A 21,822-nucleotide genomic window follows, 5' to 3' on the forward strand; every position below is an offset into this window, starting at 1 on the left:
CTTTAATCCGAAGAAATGAACACTGTCAACGTCTTCTGCCTGCTCGTCATCATAATTTAGGCATATAGTGGTGGGAAACTTCTTACGAGTTCTAAACTTCAGGAATGTGTTTTTTCAAAGTTTAATGACAAAGAACTAGCTAGAAACCACATATTACTGTCCATGAAAATTTTATTAACCTATCTTTCTATGACTGTATTTGATTTTCCGTTTATCGTAATGCTTTTTAACTTCTGCAAACAAAAGAAATTTGGAATCTGATAAAGTTACAGATAAAAGGTCATTGATTCGTGTAACAAAAAGTAACGGCTGGGAGATGAAACTTAATGGGACACCACATGTAATTTGTCTCCAGCTGGATAATGTCTAATAGCTTAACACATGTCTCTTTCCCTACGACACCCATTCTTTCCTGTAAGAGATATAGGATTTGAATCTTTTTGCATCATTCCTATTTACACATTAATATTCCAATTTACTGAAAATATATTGTGTTTACGTAGACAAATGTCTTTGACAACTCATGAAATATATCACTAGCCTGTAACTTAGTGTATAATGAATTAATTATATCCTCACTGTATGTGTAGGTAACATTCTCAGTTTCAGAACTCTTTAGGAATACGAACTGGCATTTATAATATATTATTGCTTGTCTGATAGTTAAGAACCTGTTCTAAGATTTTCGTGAATACTGGCTAGAGTGAAATAGGACGGAAATATCACAGCATTTTTTATTGCCTTTCCTAAAGAAAGGCATAATTTCAGCACATTTTAATAATTCAGGAAATGACTCACAGTTAAATGACTGGTTGCACAATAGATACAATACGTTGCCAAACTCAGAAACACGCTCTTTATATAAAATTTGTTGGTATCTTATCATACACACTAGATTTTTTGGTTTAAAGATTACTAGTGAAGTCATTTGTAATGACTGGTCTGAGACCGTCAGTGGCAGCGTCTACTGAACCTGACAATCTCATTTTTCAGTAATAGTTATGATATTGTTGTGAATTTTTTTTCAGTACTTCACCTATATGTTATCAAACTATCATTTACTTTTAATGCTGTCCATCATTCATCATGTTTCCTTCACCATATCTCATTCTGTGTTCCTTTTGTTATCAGATGTGATTATCTATTTCTCATAAAGCATTAGCTTGATGCCCATATTAATATCATTAAAATATCTAGTAATAAGCTATAGGGCCAACATCAAAACTATTTCTGGCTGACAGATACAGTTTCCTTTTTGTTTACAAGACACCTGCATTCCTTGAGTAATTCATAGTTTCTTTGTTAACTTTGTCTAAAGTGGGTTAATTTTGAGGAAAGACAGTGTTCAGACAGGGTGAGGAGTTTATCATTATAAGTGTTATATTTTTCATTCATTCGTGAGCACTGTATACATCAGTCCACTTCATATCTTTGTGGCGTGTTCTAAAATAATCAGTTTTTCGCTTACTGACTACCCTCTTGAATTAATACATTTTGTATCCTGATCGGTATTGACCTTTAACGAAAGGAGCCGCATGTCATGCTCTGAGATGCTACTGACTTTAGGTTTTGTGATATAATTTTGTTCCTACAAAGTTGTTATCAGTGGCCATTTGTGAGCACTTGGATCTGATATTTTGGAACTAATTAGGAAGATATGCCTACTGATCGGAATAAATTGTTACTCGAGGGTTTTTAAGAATATCTACATTAAAGTTCCCAGCAACCACTGTTTGTAATGATTCTTCTACCACAAATTCGCTTTAGCAGCCGTATGATCAGCATGGGAGCACGTTGCAGAAGATGTCTTGCCTTTCCTGGGTAATCACACTTCCTATTATGAAACATGTCACACCTTTTGTAACATCCTTGGGACTGTCATTAATCGCGGTGACTTCAGTGTAATTATTGCGTTTCAATAAAAGTAGGTTATTTCTGTCAGTTACCTTCTGTACTATTGTATACTGCATCATTTCTTTCTATGAGTGGTTCAAGTTGCATCGACAGTGACAAATCATGAGAAAGTTACTTTTGTTCTGATGGTTTGGCCTCAAAGTATATAAAACACATGTAATTACGTACACCAGCCACATTTATGTGTCAGTTTTCGTTGATCCATTATGGATCGTGGGACGACGGCTGGCATGAACTTCTTCATGCAATAATTTACCAACAGCCGTATGATTTGTAGAAGTTTATTTTATTTTATGAAGTTCTATGAAGCTACCAGTTTCGGCATTACATTGATGCCATCTTCTGGACCCACTCGTCATAATCGTAAAATCGCCCTTTCCGTGTATAGCGATTTTACGACTACGACGAGTGGGGCCTCAAGATGGCACCAATGTAATGCCGAAACTGGTAGCACATAGAAGTTCATAAAATAAAATAAACTTCAACAAATCATACAGCTGTTAGTAAATTATTGCATCAAGAAGAACATTTATGTGTGTTCTCCACTATATCATTTGCCTCATTGCAACTCCAAAAACGTATTCAGTAAACAGCGAAGTACAGACTGATCGTATCATTTATTATCACGTTACTGAGTTGGGACCGTTTCCAAATTATACTTCATTCACACTTTTTTATACCAGTCAGATCCAGCATGCTAGTGAACAATAAAACGATATTTAATTTAACAATTGCGTACAGTACACAATTAAAGGGGTAAAAATATGACTAGACAACATTAGTTTATTCACAAATGTAATATAGGCTCGTCTGCCTGATTAAGTGCAGATGGAAGGTGTTGTGACTTGGCAAGACAGCCAAGTCACTATGAGAGGAAGCCGAAAGGCACGCGTTAAGCTCACGCAGACTGGCGTGAGGTCTGGAACAGTTAAGGGAACTTTTAGTAGCAAATAAAGTACGTAGTTGATGTAATACTAAACTTTAATCCATAAGTGGTGTACATCGGTCTGACGGTACAGGCGTCACAAGTTAAATATCTATTGATAATGGCGCCTTGCTAGGTCGTAGCAAATGACGTAGCTGAAGGCTATGCCAACTATCGTCTCGGCAAATGAGAGCGTATTTGTCAGTGAACCTTTCCTAGCAAAGTTGGCTGTACAACTGGGGCGAGTGCTAGGACGTCTCTCTAGACCTGCCGTGTGGTGGCGCTCGGTCTGCAATCACTGACAGTGGCGACACGCGGGTCCGACGTATACTAATGGACCGCGGCCGATTTAAAGGCTACCACCTAGCAAGTGTGGTGTCTGGCGGTGAAACCACAGAAGGGAAATATCTGGGGTGTTGTCCAAATAACAGAGATTGTTGAATACTAAGAAAAAAACAGTAAAAACGTGGATTAAGATATACTGCCACTGGTAACCACAGGATAGCGTTGTCGTCGACAGAATACATAAACACGGAATACATAATGGCTAGTTCATGAATATTTCGTTAGTAATATCCCGGCAGAGGCTCCATAGAGGTGTCTTTCTGCAGTAAGCCGCACCTTTCACTTCAGAAGAACGACTGTTTATGTTTATCTATGCCATGCTATGACAGGTATTGCTACTTGCAATTTTACTTCTCTCTTTCCAACTTCACGAGCATTTCTTTGCCTTTATAATCGATTTTTCTTCCAAGAAATCAGCATAGCTCACCTCCATTAGTATACTGTTACGTCATGCCTAAAACCTTTACTCATGTTAACCTAACAATATGTTTCAGTCTAACCTCATAATTCTGTGAAGTTATGAAAACTTATTACAACAAATAGTAGAAACATTTTGAAATTTCAAAACTTCATTCCATCTCTTACTTTCTTTCTGTTTGATATTCTGCGATAATACTGGCTTCTTTTCATCAATTTATTTCATACTTGCTCCACAAAATTTTTCTTCAATTCAATGTTAGTTTATGAAAACAGCATAAAAATCCGAAAATTAACTGCTTGTCGTCTCTCTAGTCTGTCTCGCCCATTTTCCTGCACTAAGTCTCATGTATCCATATCTAATATCAAATTTTTTTGAAGTTGTCCATCACTATTGAAACTCAGTACACCAGCCTCCAATTCTTACTTCATTCGCCTGCTGGTAACGAAGTTGAAAGGCAACTTTCAGACACCGCAGAAGCCCACGAGTTGTGGTCATGATAGTGTTATTTAAAGATATTTCGTATCAGTAGTGGGGCAAGGGAGTCACCAGTGCCTTTGGTTAGTGCAAGTTGCCTGCATCAGGGGCAGGTATGCACTCAGGGCATACCTATTGTTCTCCTTTCATTGACAGGCACTTAACCTATTGTTTGTCTACCCACTACCCATCCAGCACCCCATCCGCCCTCGCCCCCCACTGCTACAGGTACACTTACAGGTCTGAGTCATTGGTTCAAAAAATGTTTCAAATGGCTCTGAGCGCTATGGGACTTAACATCTGAGGTCATCAGTCCCCTAGACTTAGAACTACTTAAACCTAACTAACCTAAGGACATCACACACATCCATGCCTGAGGCAGGATTCGAGCCTTCGACCATAGCAGCCGTGTGGCACTGGACTGAAGCACCTTGAACCACTCGACCATTGTGACTGGCCCATGTTGATAAAAAAATTTAAATTAATTAAATCGGAATTCTTCACATGTATCGGGTAGTTCTTTTTGATTCACAGCATCCTATTGGTCAGTGAAGTCGATGGAATACAGTTTAAACAAAAGATCACCAATAAAAAACTCATCCCCCCACTCGATACCTGACACTGCCGCTGTCAGCTGCCAAGCGACGTGTAGGCGTCAGTTTGGGTCCCACAAAGATGAGGTGGTGACTCTCTTTCATACATGACACCTGAAAAATTCCTGTTGAAACACGTGTTCACCTAGGTACCATTGCTGGTGCGATGACGCATCGCTGCAGAGCTGGTCTAGCGCCAAAATTGATGTTCCATTGCTTCCCAGAATAGCATAGGGTGCATTCTTCTTAGTGATCGTAATGGGACAGCCCATTTGTCACTGAATTTACCTGTCAAACTGCTGCTGCTGCCAGTGCGGGAGCACTGTCTCAAATGGCATTAGTTTTTGCTGAAGATGAGTGATATTAAGGAGGTGAAGTTTAAGATGGGAGATAACGAAATGTATATATAATAGTTACATGGAATTACGTCTATCATGCAGCACAAATTGGGTTATGGGAGCAGGAGGCACGTGACAGTGTTCGCTTCCAAAGATGTATAGCTGACATGTCTAATAGTATATCTCCTTTGCTTGAAGAAAGCCGCAGACATAGCATGTGGTTAAAAAGCTGTATGCTGTCACAGCGGGAGAAGGGTTGAGAAAAAAGAACACAGAGGTTGTGAGGCAACAATTCATTTATTTCTGATCCAACTTCAAAGTAATTTTACATGTTCATGAGGAGACACAGCAACACTTTTTTCATACATGTTCTTGAGTCGATGGAGAGAAGAACACCCATATAATTCCAGGTCTTGAATTCGACGCATCCATGAGATCTTCTCCTAGACGATGGTACCTGTGTGATAGTATAATTTAAGCGTCCTCACCATATCTTTATAGGGTATGCCAGGATCATCCCAATGCATTCCATGGTAGAAATGTGTTAACCACTTTGCACTCTTCTGTATCTTAGCACACTTCACGTACTTGAAAGGCCTCGGTGATGCATTGTTTGCTGAGAATGTCTGCATTATTCCAGCATCTAGTGTGTACACTACAAATGCAGCATCTTTAAATATGAACTGTGTACAGTCACCATCATAGAAACCCTGAGCGTCTGCAATGATGTTCACACCTTGAGACGCCATTGTGAAATGCTATAGGTATGGTGCAGCACCTATTCATTTATACAGCTCATTGCACAACACCAGTAGTTGATCACACGGTCATGTAGAACTAGAGCATACGTGGCAGTGCATTCTGGGAAATTTGTCGAAGATTCAGATTCAATTTGTGCATCTATAGGACCAGACTTAATTATCTTGTTCTGTTTTGAGCAGTATATTACGATTACTGGTGAAAGCTCCTTGAACTTACGTGGTCTGAGTGGACACTCTCCTCCCTCTCCTTCGACAATTTCATAGTAAGAAGCACGGACCTTGCATATGTGTCATAAGCTTGACTGTATATATTTTGATTCCACTGCGGATGTAAATTGTCATAAGCATAGAATTCTGAAATGACGTAGACTTTGGCATTAGTTAACTAGCATTTGTTGAACACGGTGAAATCATTTGCTATAGTACATCTTCTATCAGTCTGAAACGCAAGTGTGATGAATCTAGGTGTCTCTAGCTGTGAAGAGGTTTTCATAACCCATGTTTGTCTGCTTGCAGTCGGTAACACTGGATATGTGAAAACCTCCCAACAGCGAAATGTCAGTGACAAAATGTACCGGAATTGAGGACTTTTAAAAGCTTCAAACGCTCCTCGTCAGATACACCGATGTGAGGCATTTTCCATATTATCTTGCTGATTATGATCATATTCTTCTCTTGAGCTCCTTCAATGTATGAGTTATTGTCCGTCACACTCCACACCAGAATGAGTTCCTGTTTAGCGTTCATAATAATCTGTCTCATAATCTCAAAGTACACCAAAAGCATTTTTAGGGTTATGCATGCAGTAAATCGCTTGTACTCTGCAACTTGTCTATCCTCTGGATCGTCTATGAACTATCCTGCATTTTCTAAGCTATGCAAATATGTGGGTGATGCAGAGATGTATGTTTTAAGGGATGATGTTATGCCAACACTGCATGTACGGTCGATCTCAGACCCACTGAGTTCATAGTGTATCTCTTGGAACAGGTGTGCTAAAGTGTTACCTGTAAGCTTGGATCCCACTATATAGCTGCTGTCGGTTTTCTTGAATGACCCCTCTAGATATATGAAACTCCTGCATGGAAGCGTGTGTGCATCTTGGTGCTGGTTGACAATCCTAACTTCATCGTTCTTATTAAATGTGGTTGAAGGGTAAGGTTTATGAGAGAAGTATGCCTGTCATACAATTCTCTCATCATACTCTACTGAACTGGTTGTACTGAGTGGGCCGTCATTGCGCAGTTTAAAGCCAACTGATTTATGAAACTCGTAGTTTACACATGTTATCACTTTGCTGTTCAGTAGCGAAGTGACATGCTGTGGATTGTGTGCACGTGTTTTATACTGTATGCCCATCCTGCCTTATATGTAATCGTACAATGATTTCCTCATTATGAAAGTCAACAAGTTGATTATTCTGGTACGCAGCTCCAAATAATCCAATGTCTGAGCTGTCTTTTGATGTCAAAGTGTATCACATTGCATCTGAACCCCAAATGATGAAGGAATGTTTAAAGCTCCTCCTTGTATAGCATGCTTCTTCTTCTTTCCAAATGTCAAGAGAAACATGATGCATTGATGTCTACAGAGCATGTATTAAAGTCCTGATAGCATCAATAATTGTAGAGCACAAGTCTTCTATGTGTCAAGTATCTTTGTAATTCTTCTGGCGGTTGCAGGTCACCAAATGAGTCGAAATAGTAGATGGTATCCGCATATTTCACATCATATATTCTGAAATACCAGAGGGTGCCGGGGCCTCCAGCAACATCTAAATTCACAATTCCACTTTCACCAGTATTCCACATAATCTTTGGTTACGTATCCCACATAAACCCACCACGGAATTTTGGTATGTCGAATTTGTCTCTAACAAACTTAAGAAGATCAGTATTTGTGAGTGGTCCATCTGGAAGGACCTCTAATGGGCTTTTTTAAAAATAATTTATGAATAGACCAAGTCCTTTCCTTTATGGATTCAAGTATAGTTCTCTTCTGATGGCTGTGGCTTCCATCATGTGTTTATGTCTTCTTGTCTCTTCCAATTGTGCTTGGGAGTTCTGTGCATTATTGACCATTCGAGTGATAGCTGCAGCACACCAGCAAGGGACCCTACTGCCGAGAGTACAGAGAGGGCCAGGATGAGAAATGGAAGAAAACCGCCAGATGTCTTGGGTATTGGTAGAACTCAAGGTACTTCTCTTCTTCTTCCCCGATCTTTTTGCTTCAGTGCATTTTCAGCTGCATACATCGCTGTCTGGATACAGTTCTTCAAACAGCTCTGCTTCCCACCCTTGTCCTTCTTCTTGTTTAGTGCACAACATGCAGCATTCATAACTCGCTTGAAATTCATCGCTCCTACACCCAGCTTCATTTTCCCAGCATGGTTGTATCAACAGCAAATGCCACGATGCGTTGATCTATACCAATATTCTTTCTTCTCTATATCGCCTAAGCCTTATCAGATAAAATCCCATCTGCAATGTGACGACGTGATAGATCTTTATTTGCAGCGTATACAATGTTATGTTCCACACACATTCATCGAGCAGATTAAGCCCATTATCACCCTGTGCCAAGTGTTTCTGAAGCTTTGTCCCAGGTCCACAGTAATTATACCCACGGATGTATAATTCCACTGGCAGTTTGTCTAGAATACCACCACGTCCTCTAATGTGTCTCCTAGCACACATGTTATGCTACTGTGATGGTTGTGGACTATGCGCAACCATTATATAGCAAATCGGGGCTTATGGGCGCTCAACATCGAGGTCATCAGCGCAGCAAATCATTGGCATCAATCCAACTGTTTTGTGTACCAGGAGAACCAACCCATTTGACTAGCGCTTTATTTCCACAACGTCTTATGTCTCTCTCCATGAGAAAAATAACCGGTTCTGAGCTTATCTGCAACTCCTCAGTGTAGAAGCAGCCTGCAGTTTCTTCACCTTTACTGTCCTTCCATATATAAATTCCAGAATTCGTTCTCTGCAACTTTGAAACTAGAAATCTCTCTGTTGACCAGTTAGGTAGGTATGATGTCTCAAATGCAATATTGTGTTTTGAGATACATACCAAATCACTTACATTAAATTTCTGTTTGGGTGTATGCAGCATTTTAATGCAGTAGTACTCTGTATTCATGAGTTCATTATAATGAACTCATACATACCAAATCACTTACATTAAATTTCTGTCTGGGTGGATCCAGCATTTTAATGCGATAGTACACCGTATCCACGAGTTCATTATCATGAACATTGATTGGTCTCATTTCTATTGTCGTATGTTTGGTTCGATTATACTGAGCGATTATTTCTGGGAGGATATCTGTCCATTTGTATGAGCTACGATGGTCAAAATGCATCCACATTCTGCCTTTTATTGTTCTGTTCAGACGCTCCAGGATACTTGCTTTCATCCCTGTTGGGGGTGGATGACTGCTGACCTCACTGGGAAATATCTAGTGCTGTGAGGAGTGTGTACAGTGCTATATGTCTTCGAGGTATATGTACGAATGATGTAAAAGGGCTGACTTTGTATGGTGCAGGATATGAATTGTATGTTTGCTACATTGACAAGGTACGCGCTGATATATTTCTGGGTTGGAGATCTGTTTCATACTCTGATACTGAAGCTCCTGTCTTCAGTGGGAGAGCAGTGTAACTGAGTAAGAGTCTTTCCATATTTGACGATCTGTAGGCCACTTTTCAGGGTTTAATTGTCGGTGCAATACAGTCATAATGCTCTATTAATTCACAAGATATACATTGTGCTGGGACATAGGAGCATCTACAAACTGATTCGAACAAGATGGAGGCAAGGTATGTACAGAAAGTTCTGAGAATGCAAGTGTTCAAGACATGTTGAAGCAGACCATCCATCTCTGGCGTGTATGCCGTCACTCATCCGCCACTGTGGCATTAGGACACCTCCAGACCTGTAACTGTAGGATACCGAAAATTCCAGCCATTTCTTTTCTCTTCTGTAAGACAGTGCTTCTAATTCTGTTTGCATAATTTTTCTGATTTCCCCCATTGGTGCTTAGAGAGTGCTCTCTTTCCTACAACAAGAATGCTGTTATGATTAACTGTGTTTTCGTGATTCTGCACAGGCTTATAGCGTTAAGAACGTTTATCGTTTCTGAGACGTCTATTGATAGCTGGACGAACATTTCGTGTGATGTGTCAGGCTCACTGGGTACTAATGCACGGCAGTATCCACAGGTATCGTGTTAGCAAAAGTAAACACATGTGCTGCCCAGAGGCATCTCGCATATGGGATGGGCGTGAGCACACCTTTATACCCAACTTTCACCTGGTCGCTGTAGGTAGCAGCAGTGTGAGAGCGATGGCTCGTGCTGGCTTGTGTCCAGTGACAGCTTGCAGCAGTGTTGACGTGTGCAGACCCTTTGAGTATCTGCGCTCTGCAAATGGTCTTTCTCCCATCCAGTCACGTCAGCAACGGTGCCTAGGTGATTACGTATTTCAAGAGGAATTTCTCAGTTGTCAAATATGAAAGGGATGCCACCAGCTCATGCTTCAGGGACCAAAACGGGCTCCTGTGTGTGGCTTGGCAGCAGACGGCCGCATCACTTCGTGGGGGCTGCCGGTGCATCCCGATCTTCTGCGAGCATATGTGGTAGCCTCCTGTGTGGTCCATTGGACAGGGGAAGTGGGCGGTGCCTGCACATGTTGTTTACGTGTGTGGTGCGTTATTTTGTGAGCAGGTCTGTAGGCTATGCTGTGCGTTATTTGGACAGTTTACGAGTTGATTTCGTGTCTGCACATCAGTGTACTGCATTATTTAGGAGGAGTTGGCATGTCTATGGGTGTGTACTGAGATTATTTCGGTAATTTAGGAGTTGTTTGCGTGTCTGCAGAGCGTTATTTCATGAATTTACCATTATTTTACATGTCTGTAGGCTGTGTGGGATGACCTCAACCATGTCAGAGTGTGTGTTTTGTATCAGTGTGATAAATATACCATCTAAATTTATCACTAAATAAATTCCAAGATAAATAAAGTACACTTCTTCCTCTCTCCAGCAGCCCAGTGCAGCCTGAGTCATTTTCCTCTCTAGACAGCCATCTTGGGTTACTTCATGGGCTGGTGGACAGCACGCTCTGGTGGCGGTACTGTGTACTAGGTCAGTTTGTTCCGGACCCCATGGCAAACACACTGTTTCCCTCCATATTACCCTGCCATCTTGGATTACGTCACAGAATTGACGACAGCTTCCTCTCATATCAGTACTATGTACTAGGTCAGTCGGACTCTGGCCCCTTTGGCGACCACACTGTTTCCCACCATTTTCCTCCACCCCAGACCGCCATATTGGCTTAGGTCACAGAATGGACGACAGCGCCCTCTGGTGGCAGTACTGTGGACTAGGTCAATTGGACTCCAGGCCCCATGGTGACTACTCTTGATGGTGGTACTATCTCTTGTTGTTTAAATAAATAGGGCATGTAAAAGACTTAAGTCCAGCACAGGTCAAGTCCTCTTCCCGCCATTTCCTAGGACAAGGTGATGGTTGGATGACATAGGTTAGTGGAGGTAGCCCAAGTGACCTATCTTTCTGCCATTTTCTTGGGTTAATAGAGGTGTGTTGCGTTGTCCTCATGGAATTTGAACTACCCGCCATTTTCTGGGGGGAAGGGAGGGGAGGGGGTTAGGTTAGTGGAGGTAGCCCAGTTTTGACGTATCTTCCTGCCAAAGTTCGAACTTCTCGCAAAAAGCCGCCATCTTGGAATGAAGTCCTCATATGACGTAATGGACGCCATCTTGGATAACGTCATCGCTGCCATCTTGGATAACGGTACTTGGGGTAACACTCCTACTCGTATCATCTATATTACATTTTCAGAATATCTACTGACACTATCAACATAGTAACAAGGATACACATTAAGTGTGATGCATTTAAAATAAACGTTCAATGAGTTATGGCATATAGAGTGCTCTTAGAATGTAAAGAAATGATAAGCGTAGCTACATCGGTACAACTTTTTTAAGACAACTATCTGTAAGACTCCTTTAGATTGACATGTCAGCCAGCAGGATTGCGGAATTGGTAGTGATTAGTTTACTATTGTAACACTTATATCGATTAGAAGTAGGTTTATTTTATGTAACTGTGTATTTACAATATATTAAGGGTGTCGGTTAAACTCCCTGATCTCTGGCAAGAAAATGAGAGTTTTGTAATGTATATGTGAAAAAAACAAAAGAAGAGAATTTAAATTATTGTAGTATGAATACATTTATATAATAGAATATGTTTATTAAAAACTCGTTCATGCCTAGGGCAATTGTACTTGTAACATGTAAATGCTGCAGGGAAGTCCCTTCGCAACGGAAGTTGCCTGGCGCGATGTAAAAGGTCGGGTTGGTGGTCAAACTGAGCCGCTCCTTTGTGTGAACGACACACAGTATGTGGCTAGCCATAGGACAATACACTTCGGCGGTGTTAAGAGAGGAAATTTGAAGCTGCATTTTAAGGGATTTGCTTCGGATGTGGATCTGGCTATTATTTGGTATTCCCGGAATAATGGAATGGCTGTAATATGTTGAAAATCCAACTCCAAGAAGAGATTTTATAGAGCATTCGTACGTCAAGAGCCGTGAGTACAGCTATCCGCTATGTTGCCTGCCACCAATCTTTTCGCCCCTGCTTCACAGACTTCATAAATTCAGTCAAGTAATGTATATGGGCATGCACCAGCTAATTTGTGTGTTTCAATAATAACCATATAAAACCTGAATGCCTGTCTGGAAGCATATTTTCAATCCTGATCACCAACCACTGCAGGGTCCTCACCTAAGTGCTACGAAAACCGAGTATCCTGATTTAAATGAACAATACTTGCATTCATGTGTTTAAAAGTGATTTTTTGTCTAAAGTGAAAGGAGTAGTAAAATTTAAAGCTAAAACCACAAAAGTGAAGTTGGATAGGCTTTTGGTAAAGTATCCTTAGTGGAAGATTGTGTAAATATTATTGCGAAGAATACTGCTTCACAGGTATACGATAGTATAGTTAGAAGAAAAACTATGCACAATTTTAAAGAAGGTGTAATTTTGGTACCCATTACGAAAGGTTCCTTTTTTGAAGTTATTTAAACCCAGTGTTGTATTTTATTGTCTTGCAAACTAATTTATGAACTACTCCAAGAGAGTGGATGATTAGCTCTTAGTTAGCCTTTACTATTGTAATAATCAAAGAGCGTTGACTAGTGAAGCTATACTAGTTTATAGGTCCCCATCATATTCTGCACCTATTAGAAAAAAATTGAACTATTACTGGTGCTAAGGAAAACTGATGTATGTGGAGGAGCTTAAACAGTGTATTTATGATGTTATTCATCTCGATTTGTGTTTTTGATTTCAGCCAAGATAGAAGCCCCTCTTGTCCAGATTTAGTTCTGCACTTCATGCAGTGACATTTCAGTATTTGATTAAGTAATCCTCTTGAGTGTGGCTGTCGTTAGTGTGAGCTTAGTGCAAGTTTGCTCCCCATAATTTACTGGTGTGTATGTTATTTGTAACTGCTGCTACACACAGTACAGAGTGCACTGTGCCAGTTTGTACTCTGTTTGCTATACAAAGGGAAATCTCAACAAAAGCAACTTCAATAACCAGTAATCAGTTTACTCAAATATATACTGCCAAATTAATGTGCCTGATTGGGCTGACGACCGTTCAGTTTTTTCATTCATTTATGATTTTACCTCTTTCGTTGACTCCCAAGATTAAAGCCCGTTTGGTATTTCACCAAATTCGGGATTATAGTCCGATACCATTGTCCATTAGATGCAAGCGCGGTCAAACTTAGTACATTAGTGTGTTCCACGGCACCTACGTGTTATACTTGCCCAATGGTGGACAACTATTACTTCTAACACTTGCGAAGTATAAGACAACAGTTGAACTACCATTGCCTTTCCAACCATTCTAACCGTTTCCCGTGTCCAAGGACCACACTATGAGACTATTAAATCGGACTATATCCTCTCGCATAACAAACGAAGTGGTTGCAGGCTTGTTATCCTAATGACTTCATTGCCTTGCTGGAATAACTAACTGGGTTAAGCGGTGATATAGAAACAAATATTGAGCGAATATGAAAGTGTATCATTAAAGCACGAATGTGTTCGGAGCTATGTATATTTTTCTCCCGAAACGCGTACGGTTCTTGTGTAAGTCAGTAATCTCCAGCTTGTCTCTGAGTGCTGAATAACTAATAATATTTCAGGATTGGAGCTGGAATATACAGACTTATTGAGGCTGTAACTTTCAGGCACCTCACAAATGCAGTCTGCTAGGCATGTGTGCCCGGCATTGAAATCGAAGTGTAGTAAATCACCTTGCTTGCTCGAAGTCACACTGACCACATTATTGAGATAGGTCTATAATGTCATACCTTATTGCAACTATAGAAGTGGAAAATACCCAAGATTAGAATGGCTGAAACGGAAATCCAGTGTTTTAATCGCTACGATATTGTCTATTGCGTGTATTTCCCTTACCAGAGATGCAATTACTTTTGTCTATTCCTGCGCTAACATCATGAGGAGTTAAAATTAAAAAAGAAACTAATGAATGTCGTTTATTAGAAAATTAAGCTTTATTCAAATACGTGTTACAATGTTAAGGTAATACTATGCTAAAGATGAGTGTCAGGCACAAAGTGACCCTTATCATTTAGGCTTTGATGACCTCATCACCACTCCTGTGCACAACGACAGCTTCTCCAAAGTACGAATTGGGCACGTTGAACTCGAGCTCGTTGATGGGCCTGTCGAAGGGGAAGAAGGAGATCTTGGCGCCGATGTCGTCGGTGTACGGGTTGATCCTGCTGATGGTCTTGTGCGTGAACGGGGTGATGATGACGTAGCTGCTGAGCGGCAGGCCGCTGCGTGTTCCGCGGGGCAGTATCAGACCCTCGGGGTCGCCGTACTTCTTCACGAAGTCGTCCACGTAGACCTCCGAGCCGCTCTTAATGGCCGCTTCGGTGCGGTGGTAGAGCTTGCTGTAGGTCAGAGGCAGTTGGCCGTAGTAGTTGAACTGCCTCGAGTTTCGCACCAGCTCGTTCTCGCCCTTTTTCACTGAAACAGAAAGTGAAATTTTACGAGTATATACATTTCTCCCAAACTACAATAAAATTTGACTTCCATGAAGTTGTGTATTCAGTTACAGACCGAGCGAGGTGGCGCAGTGGTTAGACACTGGACTCGCATTCGGGAGGACGACGGTTCAATCCCGCGTCCGGCCATCCTGATTTAGGTTTTCCGTGATTTCCCTAAATCGCCCCAGGCAAATGCCGGGATGGTTCATTTCAAAGGGCACGGCCGACTTCCTTCCCCGTCCTTCCCTAACCCGATGAGACCGATGACCTCGCTGTCTGGTCTCCTTCCTCAAAACCAACCAATCAGTTACAGATAAATATCTTGTACAATAAATATTCTGTGCTGTTGGAAACTTTCCTATCAGATATCGACAAGGGAAAAACATTTTATATACGTCGTAGGTATTTTATTTGTGTTGTGTACATAGTTCCGCGTAGTCAACGCGTACACAACTTTCCCAGTAGAGCGCGCCCCGCTAAGCACAACAGTGCAGGCGCAGCGCTCGTCCGTCTCCGCACTACGAGATGGCGCTGTCTTGGAGACGGACCAAATTCTGCTTCCGCCGATCCGCGTGTTAATATGTAACGCAGCCAATGAGATTGCTGCTAATGCAGAACCTTTCTCCTCATGGACCACACTCGCGCAGTGATACCTGAACGCGCGAGGTATTATAACGAGTATACAGACCTCCGATTAGTCAGTCTGCACCAGTCTGTACCAGTCTGCATTAGTCTGAATTAGTCTGCCTTAGTCTGCATTAGTCTGTACCAGTCTATAGTCAAGTTTCAGTGTGCGCCTAATAAGATTACCATATTCCTGTACATAGCCATGAAGATAAATGAATAGACACTTTGTCAAGTATCAGAGATATGTGAGAATAAGATTAATGTACCAAGACCAAAGGAACTTCAGATTGTCAGTTGTAAATAGCATCCAGAACCAAGTTAAGTAAGGTTTATGATTGTTATTATTTTAATAAATGTGTGTGAAAATTAATCAAGTTCTGTTTAAAGTTGGTCACCGTCAATCTGCTACTCTAAGCGGCGGCAGAAGATAAACACGCCACGATAAGACCACAAGATATATTGCTGACACTCGCCTACTTCGTTAGAGCGACAAGTCAAATAATCTGATGGTGTGTGTACCGAGGGTCTTACAGTATGCACACCACAATTTGTAACTATTGTGCATTGTTCGCACAGTTGTGCTCCTATACTATAACGAGAGACAGTACTGTGGAAAGTCTTCTCTACACATTGTGTCCAGTTAATGTAAACAGTCGACGAAGTGGACTGACCTCGTAAAAAAAAAATTAATTAATAAATAAATAAAAATCAATGCAACTGTGTGAAGATGTCGATTTAATTTTGCTGTCACTATTAATCACTGTGTATTTTTTGGGCGATGTGGGCGAATAAACTTCTGTAATAAGAACAACCGTGTTTAAATTCTGAGACCGCCTCCAATACATCTGGCAATGTCAGGTATCATCATAACTTATCACACTGTTTACGGCCCATAGAAGCAAGAATAAACCCTCGATTCTTTAAGGAATCCAACTCCTATATGTAAAACAGCTTCAAATTTCAGATTACTTTACAATGTAAGAATGTGTGTTGAATATCTGACATTGAGTCTTTAGGCGAGAAAATGTTTAGAAAAGCTTTAAAATTGTGTTTAAACTTTCTTGGACGTCGCTAAGTGCTCTCTTTGTCAGTCACTAGATCAGTGTATAGTTGGTAATTTGAGGTCCATTGGAAGCAAAACTTGATGTTTCACGACTCTCAATATTTATGACGTCGTAGCTCATTAAAAAAGCGGCTCTGAGCACTATGGGACTTTCAGTCCCCTAGAACGTAGAACTACTTAAACCTAACTAACCTAACAATATCACACACATCCATGCCCAAGACAGGATTCGAACCTGCGACTGTAGCAGTCGCGCGGTTCCGGACTGAAGCGCCTAGAACCGCTAGGCCACTACGGCCGGCCGTAGCTCATTAGCTATACGTCGTACAGTGATGTAAATTTGCAGATACATTCAGTGATATGCGTGGATATTGCGTGCTAAATGCATTGCGACCAGAGCCAGCAGTGAAGAAGTTATAAATTAAAACGTCACATCTGATGTTGAAGTTTTGCTGCATTGAACATCGTAACTGTAATGTGCGATAAAGTTAATCCCTTTCGCTATTTTGTGTATCAGCAAGAAAAAATTTCCGAATGGTTGCAACTTACGTATAAAGTTTTTTGTCAGCCACTAAATGCTTTCATTCTCAGTTCTAGATGGATACAGTGTGGATAACTTGTGCGCCACAGGCTACACTGCCTCAAGAAAGCTAGACAGTTTCCAAATTTAGTGCCTGAATTACTGCGATAATATTTAAACCTAAGATTATACTTCTTAATGACTAGTTTATGACACAATATTAAGTTTTTAAATTCGATTATTAATTATATGAAATACTGAAAATTAGTCACTGCAGATTATTTTAGTCGTTTGCTAAGATATAAATTGGTGTGGAGCGTTCCTTTATAAGGAGGGGGGAACGTGGTCGATAAACGGGTCACATAATAAGAAAATACAAGAATTTGAAGTGTGGTTCTACAGAACAATTTTGAAAACCGAATGGGTAGACTGAGTAACTAATAAGCAGGTACTAAATTTGATAGGTGGAACAAAGAACTTTGTGGCAAAACTAGAACAAAAGAAGGTATCGGTTCATAGGAAACACCTTGAACCATCAGGGAATCGTGAATTTGGTAATGGTGGGAGATGGAGTAGGGGCAGAGGGGGGGAGGTGTAGTTGTAGAGGTAGTCAAAGATATGAATACAGTTGGCTGGTTGAAATGGGCGTAGGTCGGTGCAGTAGCTATGCACAGCTTTACCTAGCGTGGAGAATTTCAACAAAGCAGTCTTCGGACTGAAGACCAGAGTAATAACACTAGCGTCTCCGGTCGCTTCTGATTCGTTTTGTGATGTTGTGGAGAGAGCCACCTAGGTTTCCCAGGTACAGGTACATTTGCACGCAGTATTTGGTGCCGAAACGTTTGTTAACCCCGTGCCCCAGACACACCTTAAATCATTTCTAAATGTCCACGTGCTTAGCTGGGTGGTAACGTGCTCGCCTTTCATGCAATCGGGCCCGGGTTCGACTCCCCACCATGTTGGAGATTTTCTCCGCCCGTAGCCTCGATGCACTTGGTGGCCGAACTTCTCAGGATGGCGCCTCCATGCCAACGATGCCAATCACTCATATCCAGTTTTCTTCATTTCTAAATCACATTAAGCTTTTTATGACTTGCTTAATTGATGATTCCGGTGTGAAAGCAACAAACTGATGCACTGGAAAGAAGGAACTGTGTGCTCGAGGTGTGGAAATTTGTCGCGAAATCACGTTTTTTTGTGGTCAGATTGACTGCCAAGTGCCGGCCGAAGTGGCCGTGCGGTTAAAGGCGCTGCAGTCTGGAACCGCAAGACCGCTACGGTCGCAGGTTCGAATCCTGCCTCGGGCATGGCTGTTTGTGATGTCCTTAGGTTAGTTAGGTTTCAGTAGTTCTAAGTTCTAGGGGACTAATGACCTCAGCAGTTGAGTCCCATGGTGCTCAGAGCCATTTGAACCATTTGACTGCCAAGTACAGCTTTCTACAGATTGAGTGCCAAGTATAACTGTGAAATACTAGTGTGACTTTAGGTTAAAATCAACAGTCGATATGACTATAAATTTGTTGATTTACCGATTTCGGTTTATGTTAAAACCATGTTCAGAATATTGACAGTGTGTGATCGTGGTATCACCAGAACACCGTGGAGCCGCCACCACCACAGCACGAGCCATAGGGGGCCAAAAATTCTGAAGATGGCTTTAACATAAACCGAAATCGGTAAAGCAACAAATATTATGGCCATCTCTACTGTTGATTTTAACCTAAATATAGCAACAGATAGCTGCACTTCATTGATAATGTTGTCGAAATTCATGAACTGGTATGACTGATAGAAGGAAATAGATAATTTGTTTTTATATGTAGTTGAAGTTAGATTTTTGAAACTGTCGAGAACTAATATTGTATATTGAGTCTGGTATCTCTCACGGTTACGAAATGCTGAAAATGCATACTCTTGGAACGAGAAGAATAGAATCGACACATTTTTACATAATGGTAGCTAATTTTAAAGACTAGGGCGGGCACGACTAAAGTAATTATACATAACATTATGACCATCAGTATAGAGGTGTTGAAACTATAGGTCCAACAGCAAGCAGTAGCTGCATTTACTGGAGTCGTTTAGAGACTCACACAATGGGTTTCGCTACTTTTAAATTGCGTCTTCTGGTGTATATCCATACAAAAATTTTATTCTTTGATACGTCCTTGTTTAAATCTATTCACTTAGTACTTTAAGATGTCTCAGGTGACTTCATTTCACCATTATCAAAGTATTATTTTGCAAAAGTTTTCTATTCTGATATACACCGGATGATGCGACTTAAAAGTTGTGAAACCGGTTGTGTGAGTCTCTAAACGACTTCAATAAATACAGGTTCTGCGGACTGTTGGAATTTTATGTTTTAGTAGTTTGATCACCTGTTATTTTATTATATGGTCTATCAATTATGTATTTTACGTAGTAAATATATTTTCTTACTTATATTACTTGTGGAGCAACATCTAAAAGTCATTATTAGTGAGATATTTAACGGGAATGTAACTGCGCGATTCTATTATCAGTTTCATTATATGCTCTTGAAAATCAGCGTCATACATTGAATTATTTCATCTCGTGATCACTGATTATGTAACATAATCGTTTTGTTAACCGGTTCAATAAACTTACGTTTGAAGACGAATGAGTCAGTGTAGAGCATGTTGTGCCTCTTCTCGTTGGGGGTCAGCTCCTTGCCGTAGACGTCGTAGCGGGGGCCGAAGAAGAAGCGCACGAACACGTCGATGTCCTTGTCACTGGTGACCTTGATGTGGTAGTTGAACGGCTTGTGTGTCAGCCGCTGCGTGCGGGCGACTACATTCAGCTTGGCGCCTTCCTCCACGCTTTCGACCGGAATAGCGTTATTCAGCTCGAAATCGTAGTCGTCGAAGTACGTCACCAGCTTGTCGACGGTCAGGCTCTCGACTTTCACACCAGGCAGCAGCAGCTGGAAAGAAAACGGGTTGTGTCATCCAGGCGGAAACCGTGCCATCTTCCTCCTCTGGCACCTTGTACTGTGTGCTTTACGGCAGTTCCGGCCTCTGTCTAGTAAACTACAACAATTACGTGAAGCGGAAAATGAAATTTTGTGTATTTTGGAAATTTAAGCAAACCAACTGCGCATTCCTTGAGGAAAATATTACTGGTACGCGTTCTTGAGCTACATGAGCCTGTGTTATGCATAGCAATAATATACGACTTCTTAGAAGACAAGGAAATGCTGTCAAGCAACTACAAGTAGGATAAAATAGTAGATTATCGTGTCGTGTGTGGGCTAGGTAGTAATGTATCACGATACGATCGAATGGCCTTCATGAATTGCCCAAGTCGACATTCCTGCGAAGTTGTTTTGGAAAGACAAAAAGAACAACAAACACAAACCTCGATGGTCAGGCTGACATCTGATATATGTCCACCCCTCCCTATTGCACTATTCCTAACTTTACCGTCCACCTTGACTAACGTCATCTGTAGGAAGCAACTTGTTAGTAAGCAATTTTACTTTTCTCTGGCAATCCGATCGATTAAAATCAGTTTCTTTGGGTTATAAAACCTAATATATAATGTAATAAAATATAATAGAACACTGGTACTACAACAGTATAAATCTCTTTCGCCGCTATAGCTGATAACTTTTAGGGGAATAGTTGCTTATACATTTAATGGCCTAATTTATGTTGGAATATGTACAGAACAGCGAAAAGTTACAGACAGAGAAGTTTTTGTGGCTGCGCTGTTTATAGAAGTTCAATAGCAGTACGTATAATAACACATATCACCTATTTGCATGATGTTTACAAGTAACTCGAACCAGAAGAAATGATTAGGCACTGCTATACGTGACTTCTGAGTACATTAGTAGTAAAAGATATTAAAAATTCAGATAGGTGGGATCATATTACATTAGGTGTTCTGTTTTAATTGATCTGGTGTTGCACGCAACAGTGCACGACCTGTTCATATTCTGCGTGTCAGTGCGTTATTTTACTGCATATCTCATTGCGATACTTTCCAGTGTCATATCGGGATAGGGTCAGCATTGAGGTAGTAACTGCAATGCGATATGCTTTTTTTCGCATGTCAGTGAATCTCACAGGACAATGATGCAGAATTCAGCACTGTAAATTGAGTATGTCGTCTACAATGGTGGTGATTACGACGGTGCTGAAATTTCGTAACTGGCATGGACTGGCATACATTTACAAATGCATAATGTGTGTTTGTGCTGTGACACTTGATAGCAAAAACTCAGTATAGGTCATAACACTTCTCTCATACTTTCTTTGGACAATGAACTGAAATCTATGTTTTTACAGCTGAAAGGAACTGGAACTCAGAGGGGCGCAGAAAGCGATGCGCAGAAAGCAACGTGTTTTCTCTGTTGTGTGCGTGATGTCACGGTGGAAGCAGCTGTGCCAAACAGTGCACAGTTCGAATTGTGTGTGATTGAGTTCTTTCTTCTGAGGTACTCAGTCAACAGCGGAAACATTCGGGATTCGGGAGTGTTAACGGTTTTTGCTGTAATTGATATTTGATTCGGAACTGAAATAGTTAGCGATAGTGGACAGCGGGATCAACATTGTGTTCGCCAGCTCTATAATTTATGGTTCGTTCTGTGACAGTCTTATTGGAGAATCTACAAGTGAGTCAGAAAATTAATTTTTACAATGCCAGGCTGTGCTGTTACGGGCTGTTTTCCCTACAACCGGA

General features: G+C 40.9%; 1 protein-coding gene across 1 annotated transcript in view; it reads right to left on the reverse strand.

Annotated features, from left to right (window-relative positions):
- Nucleotides 1–14,377: 14,377 nt before the first annotated feature.
- LOC124594628 overlaps nt 14,378–21,822 on the reverse strand; it is a 53,699-nt gene continuing 46,254 nt past the window's right edge. Inside the window, exons 17-18 of the mRNA XM_047132997.1 lie at nt 19,744–20,059; nt 14,378–14,882 (exon numbers count right to left, since the gene is read on the reverse strand). Coding sequence (XP_046988953.1) covers nt 14,479–14,882; nt 19,744–20,059 — 720 coding nt within the window. The 3' untranslated portion in view covers nt 14,378–14,478. The remainder of the gene's footprint in view (nt 14,883–19,743; nt 20,060–21,822) is intronic.

The sequence above is a fragment of the Schistocerca americana genome, chromosome 2, assembly GCF_021461395.2.
Source record: "Schistocerca americana isolate TAMUIC-IGC-003095 chromosome 2, iqSchAmer2.1, whole genome shotgun sequence".
NCBI lineage: Eukaryota > Metazoa > Arthropoda > Insecta > Orthoptera > Acrididae > Schistocerca > Schistocerca americana.